This window comes from Peromyscus eremicus, chromosome 2 (assembly GCF_949786415.1).
Source record: "Peromyscus eremicus chromosome 2, PerEre_H2_v1, whole genome shotgun sequence".
Classification (NCBI taxonomy): Eukaryota; Metazoa; Chordata; class Mammalia; order Rodentia; family Cricetidae; genus Peromyscus; species Peromyscus eremicus.
The window spans coordinates 126293146-126307827 of NC_081417.1; the positions used below are offsets into that span (position 1 = coordinate 126293146).

The window sequence follows — 14682 nt, forward strand, 5'->3', positions numbered from 1 at the left end:
GACTTCATATATTGTGCTCAGATCTGTATTTTATAATTCGGACTTTTACTTGTTTTATTTGCTTTAAGTTTTTGGGAATTTCATACATACATATAATGTGTTTTGAACAAATCTACCATCATTCCTCCCATTTCCTATCCCCAGCACCACTTTTCCTTACCAACATTATGTACTCTGTTTTATAAAGCCACTGAGTCCCCTTAGTGATCATTTGTATGTTCAGTGTTCAGGGGTGTGGGACCATACACTGGAGCAATTTTAGCCTCTCAGGAGGCAATGCCCTGAAGACAACTTACTTTCCCTCTCCAACAGCCACACATTGCTGATAGGTGGGATCCGTGAGCACCCCTCATCCATGCTGGAACTTTAGCTGTCCTGATCTGGTATAAGACTCATGCAGGCAGTTATAGCTGCCCTGAGTTCCTGGTATAATGACTCTGTCATGTCTGGCAAATCTGTTTCACTGTAGACCTTTACCTACTACCTCTGGATCTTATAATCTGTGGCTTCTTCTACAGTGATCCCTGAGCTTGGGGAAGAAGTGTGAGACAGATGCCCCATTTAGAGCCTTTAGTGTCTTATTTTCTGCATGGTGACCAGTTGTGGACCTCTATATTCATGTCCATATACTACAAAAAGAAGGTCCTCTGATAGGGGTTGAAAATGCACTAATCTATATGTATAATGATAGGAACTTAAAGGGCAGTTTATTACTATGTCCATTCCCCAGGATAATAGCATTAAGCTCTCTCCTAGGGAATATGATCTGTTTAGCCATATATCATGGCCCAATCAATAGTACAAGGTAGGAGTTTAAACTTGGAGAGTTTTAAGTCCAATCAGAAAGTGGTTGGTTTCTCCCATAATATTCATTTGTGTCCCTATTACATGAGTGGTCATATCTTGTCAGGCCAGTCCTTATTATAACTCATAGTGGAATAACACTGTTGGTCACTGTTCTCACCAAAAAAGTGTGCACAGAACCTTCCAGCAATATGAAAGCTAGTAAGGATGAAATGTTTTGGTCAGTACCAGCTTGATTTCTCCATGTCCTATGACTCAGGTATGTGGTGTCTGCAGCAATTAGGAATTACATTAAGTTTTAGAAATACCTAAGCGCAGTAGTGATGCCCTGTAATGTTTTGAGGAGGGAAATTGGCAGGGAGGGGGGTTCTGAACACACTCAAAAAGAGGTAATCCATATCTGGCACTGGGCTTTTTGTCTGACAGCCTGGGTGTTTGAGAAAGGCATTCTGCCACCCCTGTTATAGAGTAACTACCCCAGACTCCTAAGTAAGCATCTATAATAATAGGTCTCAATATGTCATTTTCAAAAGCCTTTAGTGTTGTTATCCTCCATGAATTTCTCAGCCCTCTCCTACGCTACCTCATTTAACCCTTCCCATATCATTATTGAGCTTCACTCTTCATACCATGTCCTTTCTATCCCAATTCCCTAGAACCCCACTCCCATGGCCCCTTACTAGTTTCCTACCATATCTAGGTACTCTAATTTAGACACATATATGTGAAGATTCAAAGCTAGCACTTCTGTATAAGAGAGAATATTCAATGCTTGTCTTACTGAGTCAGGACTACTTTACTCAGAATAACTTTTTCTAGTTCCAGCCATTTACCTATAAATTTAATAATTTCATTTTCCTATGTAGCTTAATATTCCATTGTGTATATGCATGGCATTTTAATTATCCATCATTAGTTGATGGTCATCAAGGCTGTTTCCACTTTATTGCTTTTGTGTGAATAAAGCAGCAATGAATATAGAAAAGGACTATTCCTGTAGTATGACGTCTTTTGGGAATTTGTTCAGGAGTCATATAGCTGAATCAGACAGTAGATGTATTTCTATCTATCTGAGGAATGTCCACACTGAATTCCTTAGTGCCTGTACTGGTTTGCATCCCCACCAGCAGTGAACAAGTGTTCCCTGTCCCAACATCCATACCAGCATTTGTTGTCTTTTTTAAAAGTCTTATCCATACTGACTGGGCTAAGATAAAATCTCAAAGTAGTTTTAATTTGCATTCCCTGATGGGTAAGATGTTGAACATTAAAACAAACAAAAAATGTTCCTTAGCTATTTTTATTTCTTTTGAGACCCTTCTGTTTAATGCCATGCCCCAGTTTTGTTTTGTTGTGAGTTTTTGTTATTGTTCTATACACTAACCCTCTGTCAGATATATAGCTTGTGAGGATTTTTTTTCAACTCTATAGGTGATCATCACTGGAATGGTTGTGTCTTTTATTATACATATTTTTTTTTTAGTTGCGTGACATCCTATTTGTCACTTAGTGGCCTTAATGCCTGTGCCTGAAAGTTAAAGAGCTTTCCCGACTTTCTAACTGGTTCAGTGTATTAGGTCTCAGGTTGATGTTTTTGATCCTTTTGGAGTTGCTTTAGGCAGAGTGGAGATGAGGATGTAGTTTCATTATACATTTAGCTGTCCAGCTTGACTGAGACTATTTGCTGAAGAAGTTATTTTCTTTGGCCTCTTTGTCAAAATTAAGGTGGGTCTAAAGTGTGGCTCTGTGTTTGGGTCCTCAGTTCTATGCCATCAATTGGTGTGTCTTTCTACGTCAGTACCATACTCTCTTTATTACCATGGTAATGCCTCCAGCAGTGTTTTCATTGTTGAGGATTATTTTGGTAATCCTGGGCCTTTTGTGTTTTCATATGAATTTTGATATTCTTTTCTGTGAGGAATTGAATTGGACTTTTGATGGAGACTGCATTGAATTTATAGATTGCTTTTGATAGGTTGGCCATTTTCACAACATTAATATTACCAATCCTGAGCATGGGAGATCTTTTCATCTTCTGGCATCTTCTTCAGTTTCTTTCTGTGGTATTTTAAAATTCTCATTGTTCAAGTCTTTTACTTCCTCAATTAGATTTATTTCAAGATATTTTATTTTGAGGCTATTGGGAATGGGATTGTTTGCCTCTTTTATTTCTCAGTATGTTTGTTCTTGGTATACAGGAAAGCCTACTGGGTTTTATATGTTGATTTTTGTATCCTGCTACTTTGCTGAATGTGTTTATCAGTGGTAGAAGATTTTTGGTGATCTTTTATGTATAAAATTACATTATTTGCAAATTGGGATACTCTGATTTCTTCATTTACTATTTATGTCCCTATGTGCCCACTGAGGATGTGGGCACATAGACTGCCAGATCTATTTACACAGGTTTGAGTACAGGCAATTTTTTCCACTGATGTGTTTGTCTGTGATTTCCCTGTATATGACTCAAGTGGTAAAAAACAGTGTTTTAAGTGACAACAGGGGTTATATCTGGAGAAAAATTGTATGAAATTATCTTGTGCAAAGCTAATAACAGAAATGTGCTGGTTGTGTCAAAATAGTAGTTATGAGATTTGGCAAAGGTTGTTTTTGAAGCTTATACTGTTACAATGTTTTTAAACAATACCTTATTTATTCTTTGAAAATTTTGTGTATTTGTACAATGTATTTTTTAAAATCATTTCTATCCACCATTAACCTCCTTCCAGCTTCTCCTGGTAGCTCCCATCCCATTTTCCTCCAAACTTCATTTATTCTTTTTGTTACTAATAATTCTCCAGTTCCTTTTAGTGCAGCCCATATGTGCATGGCTATGAGACTGTGTGCTGGTGCAGGGGCAACATACCAACAGCCATGTCCTCAAAGGAGAGTGACTCTGTCACACAGCATCCTTCAGTTGCTAGGAAGTCCTCTGCAAAGGGTAAAGCGTTGAGGCCCCATCCTGATCAGTGCTGGAATGCTGACTGGCTGAATCTTGTACAGGTCTTTTTTAGGTAACCACAATTGATGTGAGATGACATGTCCAACAGCCGTAACATGTCTCCCAAATCAGCATTTCTCAGCTCTCCTCTCCATCCAACTATAGATTCTTCCTGCCCTGTCACTTGTGATGTTCCTTGAGCCTTGGATGTGAGGGAGGTTGATACAAATGGCCCACCTACAGCTAACCACTCACAGTTTCTTATTCTCAGTACTTTGACCTGCTCTCACTGTGCACTAACCACTACCCACGGCAAAAATCATCTCTGACCACAACAGAGATTTATGAGTATAAGCATAAATATTTGGAAGGCAGTTTGACAGCACAACAATGTAGCAAAAGAGTAACAGTAGGTTTCTCCTTGGGCCTGTGACCTCCCTGGTTGTGGACTTTTATAAGGTTCGCAGTACCACACATGAATTTCTTTCTGTGGAGGGAGGCCTAATTTCTAATGAGAAGCAGTTATTTCCCTCCATAACCATCATGCCCTTATTGTACCAGTGGGCACATCTTTCCATGCAGGTTGGTATTGTAGCATGCAGTGCCCAATGCTGGGCGAGACATTGGTGTTTTTCTCCCCTAGAAGCCTGCCTAGCACCTTATGTATGTAACCGAACCATCAGATAAAGGGTTGCTTAGTCAGCTAAAGTAGATTTGCTGATATCCTGAGTCTTACTATTTTCTTATGGTGGGCATTCAAGAACAATAGCCTATGTTGTTCTGTGTGCCTCTGAGGCCTCTGTGACCAATAACTTGTAGGGAGATGCCTTTCTCTGACATTTTCATTTAATAATTTATGTAATATACTTCTGTTCAAACTCATATATATATTATGTTTTTGATAATGTTTATATATAAATATATATTTTTATAAATGGGGTGGGTTTCTTGGGCCAATTTTCTATCTCCAAGCCACTGGGATTACAGATATGAACCACTATGTTTGACTTTCACTAAATATTAATTTCTCATCTATGTAAAGTGTTGTGAGCTTGGTGATACACATATAGAAAATATTTAACTCAATGAGTTATAATCACTTCTTTGTCCTGGGTAAATACTGTACCATGTACTTTATATGAATTCTCTTGAATTATACAAAAGCAATTATATAAAAATATAATAATGGAGGATTAAACTAAAGTTAATTACCCAAGAACTTACAAAGGATTCTGGATTTAGAGGCTCTGTCCTTACCCTGACCATACCACAGTATCTGTTCTGTTTTTTGGGTTTTTTTTTTTTTTTTTTTTTTTTTTTTTTTTTTTTTTTTGCTACAAGGTCTCACTATGTAAGACATTGCTAACTCAGGCTAGCCTCAAACTCAGAGAGATCTGCCTGCCTCTGCCTCCTGAGTTCTGGGGTTAAAAGTCTGTGCCACTATGCCTGGGTTTTGTGCTACTTTTACCTTGCTGTACCCCTTTCTAATCTCCAAGCTCCTTTAAAATTCTAACAGTTTTTTTTTTCTTCATGGGTTCATGTGAACAGGTTAACTTTCCCTTGTAGAGAGTCAATCTTTAAAGACAAAAGATCATTGTATTTTATTTCTCACAGCCCTAACAGAGTATCATACATCCATAAAGTACTCAGTAAATATTTGAACTCACAGTAATACCTCGAACTTCAATGTACTGCTTTAACCTATTTCAAAAACGATCTTTTCTCGTAGCTCCTTCCAGCGGCCACGTGGCTCTCTCCATTTGGATGATGGCGAATATTGGCCCAACAGAGCAGGCTCTTTTAAGGGGAAATCCCACCGACCCGTCTTTGAGAACAGCATGGACAAGATGTACAGGAACTTATACAAAAAGGCCTGTAGTTCTGTTTCTCATACACAGGAAAGCTTCTGAGACCATCACCATAACTTGTATGAGTCAACCTCTCAATGAAAGCGTTTGATGTGATCTGTATTTGTATGCCTTTCTTTAAAACAGGTGTTCACCGAGTAACAATTAGACTTGAACCCAGTATATTCCTTCAAGTGGTAAATTATCACAGTCTAGCCTTTATTAGAGAAGAATGTGCTGTTTCCAATGTCAAAATTCTGCAACACAGTTACAAGTTCCAATTTGTGACAAGGCTGTTCTGCCACACGTGCTCCTATCATCACTGACAAACTGAAGAATAGGTTCTTTCTGGAATGTTCTTCCATTTTTATTCCTTTTTAACTTTCTTTTCACCTGCTTGGCTGGTTATCTTATTTGGGTAAGATTTAATTAATATCAGCTCCCTATTATCAGTAATGAGCAGAAAGATGTTCTCTGCAGAAATGAATTTCAAGAATTTAAACCTGTTTTAATCAATATTATCTATTTTTCTCCTCTAGAAGAGGCTATTGTATTTCTTAGGTCCTAAAAACTAGCTTTCTTTGTAAAATGTACACACACATTCACTCCTTCTCTGGAAGACTGACTTATCTGAATGTCTAACAGATCAGTTTACTTGAAGAGACCATGGATGATTCAAAATATAGCTAATATTTTAGTGTTGAATTATTTGCAATATTTTCTTCTAGGGAAAGACATTTTGATGCAAACATAATAAATAAAGCATCCTGTGTTGGTAAGCATGTAGAAACTAAAAGTAAACAAAAATAAAAGAAATATATTCTAATTTTACCTCTGGTATTTTCATAGGTATCACATCACCAGGCAACTAGCATTCATACTTTAAAGGGACCATGGAGGGATTAAAATAGCTCAGAAGCTGTCTTCCAATAGACACTCATAAACCCAGTGGTGGATTGATAACATATGTTTCCCCATGCCTCACATACCCATGAAAAGTGACACTTTGAAAGTGCAAAGAAATTGATTACCATTTGACCAGAGTGAAGGGGAGATGAAGGGGAAGTGAGAAGTGAAACTGCTGGAAGCTTGAGAAGTTGACTACAAGGGAATTTTGTTTTGTTGACTCCACCATTCACTAATTCTACATTTTTTATTTTAAAAGAAAAAAAAAAACTTTGACTTGCACTCCATTTCAATCTGACATTAAATTGTGACTTTAGATGACATACCTTTATATCATAATAGAACATTTAAACATGTCAAAGTATTTCAGTTTGGCAATCTGTACTATATCAAAATGAGCATCATGAGTAAGAGCATAGGTCTTGAATTCTGTCTCATCTCTGCTATTTTCTAGCTGAGTCTCTTGAATTCTGTTTTCTCAGCTGCCACAGGAAGAATGTGGAGTAGTCTCCAAACCATGTCCTGTGGATGAGAACCAACATTCTATGAAATGAGTGTAGGAACATAGACCTAATATCTTATTGCTTGTGTCTGCTTACTACACACACACACACACACACACACACACACACACACACACACACACCCTCAGAGAGCTGTTGGTAGAAGGCTAGGAATGGACAGTGTGGGAACAGTACTGGTAAGCTGGCCCTCAGCATAGCTTCCCACTGTCTTTCAAAGAGCTGTTTCTATAATAAAAAAAATATATATTTTTTTCAGAAATATGCACTTCCATTGTTTTCTAGTATGCTTTGTGTTTTTACTTTTCTGCTCATTGCCTGACAAGATTCTCAGGGCTCTTGTTCACTTACAAGACAGTTCATTTTTTTTTTTTTCATTGATAGTAGATTCTTTTTGATTCCTTGGGAATCCAGGCCACCATGGACAGGGAAATAGGTAGGCTAACTGCCGATCTTCACCTCTTCCTTCTCCAAATCTATTTCCTCAGTCTCATCCCAGCTCCGTAGCAGACCTCCTGCTGCACATCACCCTCCTCCCATCCCAACCTCTAGTCAATCACACAGATCTTCCCCTCCAAACTTCCTCTAACTCATCCCATTATCCCAGTCCCCAACTCCAGTAGTCATTCCCAACCCACAGGCCACTCAGGTCAGAAAAGCAGGTAGGCTAACTGTGGATCTTCACTTTTCCCTCTCTTCCTCCAAATCCAATCATCAAGTCTCATCCCCAGCTCTGTAGCAGACTACTTGTTGTGGCCTGTCTTCATTCTCTGCCTCTCTCCCCAGGGCACTAAGCAGATCCTGGTGAACCATCCTGCTTTGCTTCCTCCTGTGGACACCCTCAGCACTCCTATCCCATCTTCATTCCTAAGGATCAGGCACCGAATGCCTAGAAACACATTTTACCTGGAACCCCCAATGGCCACACTTTGCAGGATCCCAGAAGAATTCTCTAGCCGACAACACATAGCCACCACATTCTCCTGTGAACCAGAGAGGGCAACAAAAACAGTTGGAGCCCATTTTTCCTAGTGGCTTTACCCAGCAGGTCTCCATAAAGAAGATGATTGGACCATGGGCCTGAATACAGGTGTCTGAGATGGTCTTCACATGGCTGTGCTGGGGGAGGTCTTTTGCTCCACCCCTTGGCATTCCTTTAAATACCCTCGGGCAGAGACAGTGGAGGCCTGATGGATTAGGATTCAGGCCCTCTTGAGGCTATCCTGCATTTTCTATCTTTTTCTCCCCTCCATCCTTCTAAGTAATATTTCCTGCTGCTCCTACTCAAGAGTACTCTGGGGAAATGTGGGGGTGAGGGATGGCCCCCCACAAGAAACAAAGGAACAAAACACCTACCCAATTAAAACGAGATCAGCTAGCAGCACCTAGAACGATAAACTTCCCAAACCCAAATGCCTAGAAGCCAACATAAAAACAACCCAAACATCTAGGACAATATATCTCCACTAGAGCCCAGAAACCCTGCCTACTTCAGTAAGCCCTGAGAATTCCAACAGAGCTGAAGCATAAGACAAAGGCCTTAAGATACCCTTTATGAATATGATAGAGGTCCTTAGGTAGAAATTAATAGATCACTTAAAGATGTCTGTGAAAATACAAACAGTGGAAGGAAATGAATAAAAACCTTCGAAATCTAAAAGTGGAAACAATAAAGAAAACCTAAACTGAGGGAAATCTAGAGTGAAAAATGTAAAAACTCAAACAGGAACCTCAGAGGCAAGTCTCGCCAACAAAACACGAGAGATGGAAGAATTTTAGTTACTGAAGGCAATAGAAGAAATGGATACCTCTGTCAAAAGAAAAAAAAAAGTTAAATCTAAAAATATCCTGACACAAAACATCCAGGCATTCTGGGACACTATAAAAAGATCAAATCTAAGAATAATAGAAATAGAGGAAGGAAAGAAAGGTCAAAGGCATAGAAAATATTTTCAACAAAATCATAGAAGAAATATTTACAAACCTAAAGAAAGACATGCCTGTCAAGGGACAAGAAGCATACAGAACACCAAATAGACTGCACCAGAAAAGAAAGTTCCTCCAGCACATAATAGTCAAACACTAAACCTACAGAACAAAAAGACTATTAAAAGCTGCAAGGGAGAAAGACCAAGTAATGTATAAAGGCAGACCTATTAGACTAACACCTGACTTTTCAATGGAGACTCTAAAAGCCAGAAAGGCCTGGACAGATGTTCTACAGACTCTAAGAAACCACAGGTGCCAGCCCAGATAACTATCTAAACTAGCAAAACTATGATTCACAAAAGATGGAGAAAATAAGATATTCCATGATTAAATCAAATTTAAGTATTATCTGTCTACAAACCCAGTGCTAAGAAGGTGCTGGAAGGAAAACTCCAACCTAAAGAAGTTAACCACACCCAAGAAAACAAAATGAATAATCTCAGACCATCAAATCAGGAGGGGAAACACACACACACACTCTCTCTCTCTCTCTCTCTCTCTCTCACACACACACACACACACACACACACACACACACACACACACGCTACCACTACCACAACAACAAAATAGGAATCAACAAATACTGCTTAGTGATAATCTCTCAATATCAAGGGTCTTAATTCCTCTATTAAAAGATAGAGAATAAAGGAATAGCTGTGAACACAGGATCCATCTTACTGCTACATCCAAGTAACAAATCTTTTTTTCTTTATAATTTTTTTAAATTTTTATTTTGCAATACAATTCAGTTCTGCATATCAGCCACAGATTCCCTTGTTCTCCCCCCTCCCGCCCCCCTCCCCTTCCCCCCAGCCCGCCCCCCATTCCCATCTCCTCCAGGGCAAAGCCTTCCCCACAGACTGAGATCAACCTGGTAGACTCAGTCCAGGTAGGTCCAGTCCCCTCCTCCCAGGCTGAGCCAAGGGACCCTGCATAGGCCCCAGGTTTCAAACAGCCGACTCATGCAATGAGCACAGGACCCGGTCCCACTGCCTGGATGCCTCCCAAACAGATCAGGCCAATCAACTGTCTCACCCACTGAGAGGGCCTGATCCAGTTGGTGACCCCTCAGCCATTGGTTCATATTTCATGTGTTTCCATTCGTTTGGCTATTTGTCTCTGTGCTTTATCCAACCTTGGTCTCAACAATTCTCGCTCATATAAACCCTCCTTATTCTTGCTAATTGGATTCCCAGAGATCCACCCGGGGCCTAGTCATGGATCTCTGCACCCAGATCCCTCAGTAGTTGAATGAGGTTTCTAGCACGACAATTAGGGTATTTGGCCATCCCATCACCAGAGTAGGTCAGTTCGGACTGTCTCTCGACCATTGCCAGCAGTCTGTTGTGGGGGTATCTTTGTGGATTTCTGTGGGCCTCTCTAGCACTTTGCTTCTTCCTATTCTCATGTGGTCTTCATTTACCATGGTCTCCTATTCCTTGTTCTCCCTCTCTGTTGTTGATCCAGCTGGGAACTTCCGCTCCCCCAAGTTCTCTTTCCCTCGACCCTCGCCCTTCACTACCCCCACTCATGGAATACTACTCAGCAGAGAAAAACAATGACATCATGAGGTTTGCAGACAAATGGATGGATCTAGAAAAAATCATCCTGAGTGAGGTATCCCAGACTCAGAAAGACAAACACGGTATGTACTCACTCATAGCAGGATACTAGATGTGGAACAAGGATGACTAGACTGCTACTCACATCACCAGGGAGGCTACCTGGAAAACAGGACCCCAAGAAAGACACGGGGGTCGCCCAATGACAGAGAAATGGAATGAGATCTACATGAACAGCCTGGCCAAGTAACAAATCTTAACATCAAGGGTTGACATCACTTCAGGGTAAAAGAATGAAAAAAGATATTCCAAGCAAATGGACTTCAGAAGCTTGCTGGTGTAGTGTGGAGACCCACTCCCACTTTTACCCCAGGGTACTTTTTTTTTTCAATTTTTATTAAGAAATTTTCTATTCATTTTACATACCAGCCACAGATCACCTTCTCCTCCCTCCTCCCATTCCCAAGCCTTTCCCCCAACCGACTCCCCATTCCCACCTCCTCCAAGTTAAGGTCTCCCATGGGGAGTCAGTAGAGCCTGGTACATTCAGTTGAGGCAGGTACAAGCCCCTCTTCCCTGCACCAAGGCTGCCTGGAGGAGAAATAGATGAGATCTACATGAGCAAACTTGAGGTGTGTGTGTGTGTGGGGTAATGGAGGGCCCAGGGTACTCTTGAGGAGGGAGAAGTGAGAAATATGTAGACAGCAGGATAGAAGGGAGAGAAAAAGATAGAAAGACAGTATAGACTCTGGAGGACCTGGATCCTTAGCCACCAGCCCCTTCTGTCTCTTCTAAAGGACTTTTTAAAGGAATGCCAAGGGGTGGAGCCAAAGACCTCCCCCTAGCACAGCCAAGTGCAGACCCTTCCAATCACCTGGTAACCACGCATGCGGTCAAGCAATCCTCTAATGCAGCTCTGCTGGCTAATGCAAGCTCAGATTTCACTAGGAACCTTTGTGGGCATCCACAGTGTAGCCATTTTAATATCTGATGAAACCTACCTAAAACTTATCAGGATAGGGAAGGACATTACATACTCATCAAAGGAAAAGTCCACCAAGAAGACATTGCAATTCTTATTATCTGTGCAACAAACAGAAGGGCACCCAAGTTCATAAAAGAAACACTATTATTACAGTTCAAATTCATATATTGATCCTCATACACTGATAGCAGGAGACATCAATGCCTCACTCTCACCAATGGACATGTCATCCAGACAAAAACTCAACAGAAAAATTCTGAAACTAACAGATATTATAAACCAAATGGACCTAAAAGATATTTATAGATCATCACCTGAACACAAAAGAACATACCTTCTTCTCAGCAGATCATGAAACTCTCCAAAAGTGACCACACACCCAGAAACAAAGCAAGTCTCAACAAATACAAGAAAATTGAAATAACATTCTGCATCCTGTCCTCCCATAGACTAAAGCTGGATATCAACAACAATAGAAACAAAGAAAGGTTACTGGGTGAAAAATGGGTCAGGAAAGAAATTAAAGACTTGCTATAATTCAATGAAAATAGATATACAGCATACCCAAACTTATGGACACAATGAAGGAAGTTGTAAAGGGCAAGTTCATAGTACTAAGTGCCTACAAAAGAATTGGGGAGATCTTGTGATAGCAACTTAACAGCACACCTGGAAGCTGTAGAACAAAAAGAAAAAATTACATCCAAAAGGAGTAGACAGCAATAAATAAACTCAGAGCTGAAATTAATAAAATGTCAACAAAAATACAAATAATTAATGAAACAATTGTTTAATAAAATTAACAAACCATTATCTAAATCAAATAAAAAGCAGAGAGAAAAGATCCAAGTCAACAAAATTAGAGATGAAAAGGGCACAGAACAATAGACACTGAGGAATTCCAGAGAATCCTAAGGACATACTTTGAAAACCTGCACTCTACCAAATTGGAAAATCTAAAAATAATAGATGATTTTCTCAATATAAACCACTTATCAATGTTGAATCAAGATCAGATAAGCAATTTAAACAGACCTATATTTCCCAGTGAAATAGAAGCAGTAATTTAAAGTCTACCAATGGAAAAAAATATCTCAAGACCAGATAGTTTTTCACCATTTTCAAAGAAGAATTAATGGCAATATTCCTCAAATTATTCCACAAAATAGAAACAGAAGAAACATTGTCTCATTCATTTTATGAGGCCACAATTGTCCTGATACTCAACCACATAAAGACCCAACAGGGAATTACAGACCAATTTCCTTTATGAACATAGATGCAAAATTCTCAATAAAGTACTTGTAAACTGAATCCAAGAGCTCATCAAAAAGATCATTCATATGATCAAGTAGGCTTTATCCCAGAGATGCAGGGATTGTTCAACATATGTAAATCAATAAATGTGATCCACTATATGAACAAACTGAAATACATAAAACACAGAAAGGGCCTTTGACAAAATCTAACTTCCCTTCATGATTAAATTAAGGATACAAGGGACATAAATATAACAAAGGCAGTTTACACCAAGCCCATAGCTAACATCAATTTAAATGGAGAGAAACTCAAAGCGATTCCATTATAATTAGGAACAAGACAAGGTTTTCCACTTTTTTTTATATACAATTAGTACTTTAAGTCTTAGCTAGAGTAATAAGACAACTGAAAGAGATCAAGGCAATACCAATTGGAAAGGAAGAAGTCGAAGTATATTAATTGCAGATAATATAATTGTATACATAAGTGACCTAAAAATTCTACCAGCAAACTCCTACAGCTGATAAACACTTTCACCAAAATAGCTGGATACAAAATTAACTCACAAAAATCAGTAGCCTTCCATATACAAATGTCAGACTGAGAAAGAAATTGGGAAAATGACCTCATTCATAATCGCCTCAAATAATATAAAATACCTTGGGTAACTCTAATTTAGTGAGCAAAAGACTTGTCTGACAAAAACTTTAAAGACATTGAAGAAAGAAATTTAAGAAGTTATCAGAAGACCTATTAGGTTAAAAAAATATTTATGACTCAACATTATGAGAGGAAGAACCTCCAAAGATACTGTTGAGTTCATTTTGTGTTGGCCATCTTCTGCTGGGCATAGGGCCTACCCATAAGAGTGGCTTGTTTCCCCAGTGAGACTCCCTTGGAAAAAACTAGGTTTTCATTTGCAAGTGGTTATCAATTGGAGAGAGCTTCTGAGTTAGGGATGGGGGCATGTGTCCACTTTTCCTTTCAGATCTAGGACCTCATCTGGTGCAGACCTGTGCAGGCCCTGTGAGTTTGCATATGCACCAGCCCTGTTGTGTCTAGATGTCCTGTCTCCTTGATGTCCTTCAACCCCATTGGCTCTTACTCTGTGCTTCATCTTCTGCACAGTCCTCTGACCATAAGGGGAGGGATTTGATGGAGACATCCCATTTAGGTCTGTTCCAAGGTCTTTCACTCTCTGTACAATATATGGCTGTGGGTCTCCATATTTGTTCCCATATGCTGGAGGAGGAAGCTTCTCTGATATTGGCTGAGCAAGGTACTGATCTGTGAGTATACTGTTATTAGGAGTCATCTATTGCTATCTTCATTTAGCAGAACAGTAGTATTTTGTTTTCACCTATCTCCCTGGCCTGTCTAATCTCAGGTTCTTGGCCACCCAAACAGTGCTAGTATGGGTTGATCTAATGGAGTGAGCCTTAACTCAAATCAGATTTGGTTGGTTACTCCCACAAGTTTTGTGCCCTTATTGTACCAGGTAGTGTCACCATTGTATATAGAAAGGTTTGTGGCTGAGTTGGTGTTTACCTTTCTCCTCTAGCAGCATGTAGAGTACCTTCTAGTACCATGAACATTAGTCCATGGGGTGAAGGATCTAGATAGGCAACAGCTCAACTTTCCTATGTTCAATGATTTGTGTAGATATTCTCTTCAGCAATTGAGCCTTACTGTAGGTTTGTGGAGAGCAACCAGTAGCCTTGGCAATAGCCTGGGTTGTTTGAGTGTTTCCATGGGACCCCTTCAACCAATGACTCAATTATATGTAACCCAATCCCATTACTGGAAGCTTCATTTTGTGACAAGAGATTTCCAGTTAGGGCTCTGTCTTCTCCATTATTTGGTG

The 14682-nt window shown here is 39.6% G+C and overlaps 1 protein-coding gene across 3 annotated transcripts in view; it reads left to right on the forward strand.

Annotated features, from left to right (window-relative positions):
* Positions 1–5709, forward strand: part of Spata6 (spermatogenesis associated 6) — a 101087-nt gene extending 95378 nt beyond the window's left edge. For all 3 annotated transcript variants that reach the window (XM_059254719.1, XM_059254720.1, XM_059254721.1), the window contains one exon: positions 5475–5709. In XM_059254719.1, coding sequence (XP_059110702.1) covers positions 5475–5655 — 181 coding nt within the window. In that variant the 3' untranslated portion in view covers positions 5656–5709. The remainder of the gene's footprint in view (positions 1–5474) is intronic.
* Positions 5710–14682: the final 8973 nt, after the last annotated feature.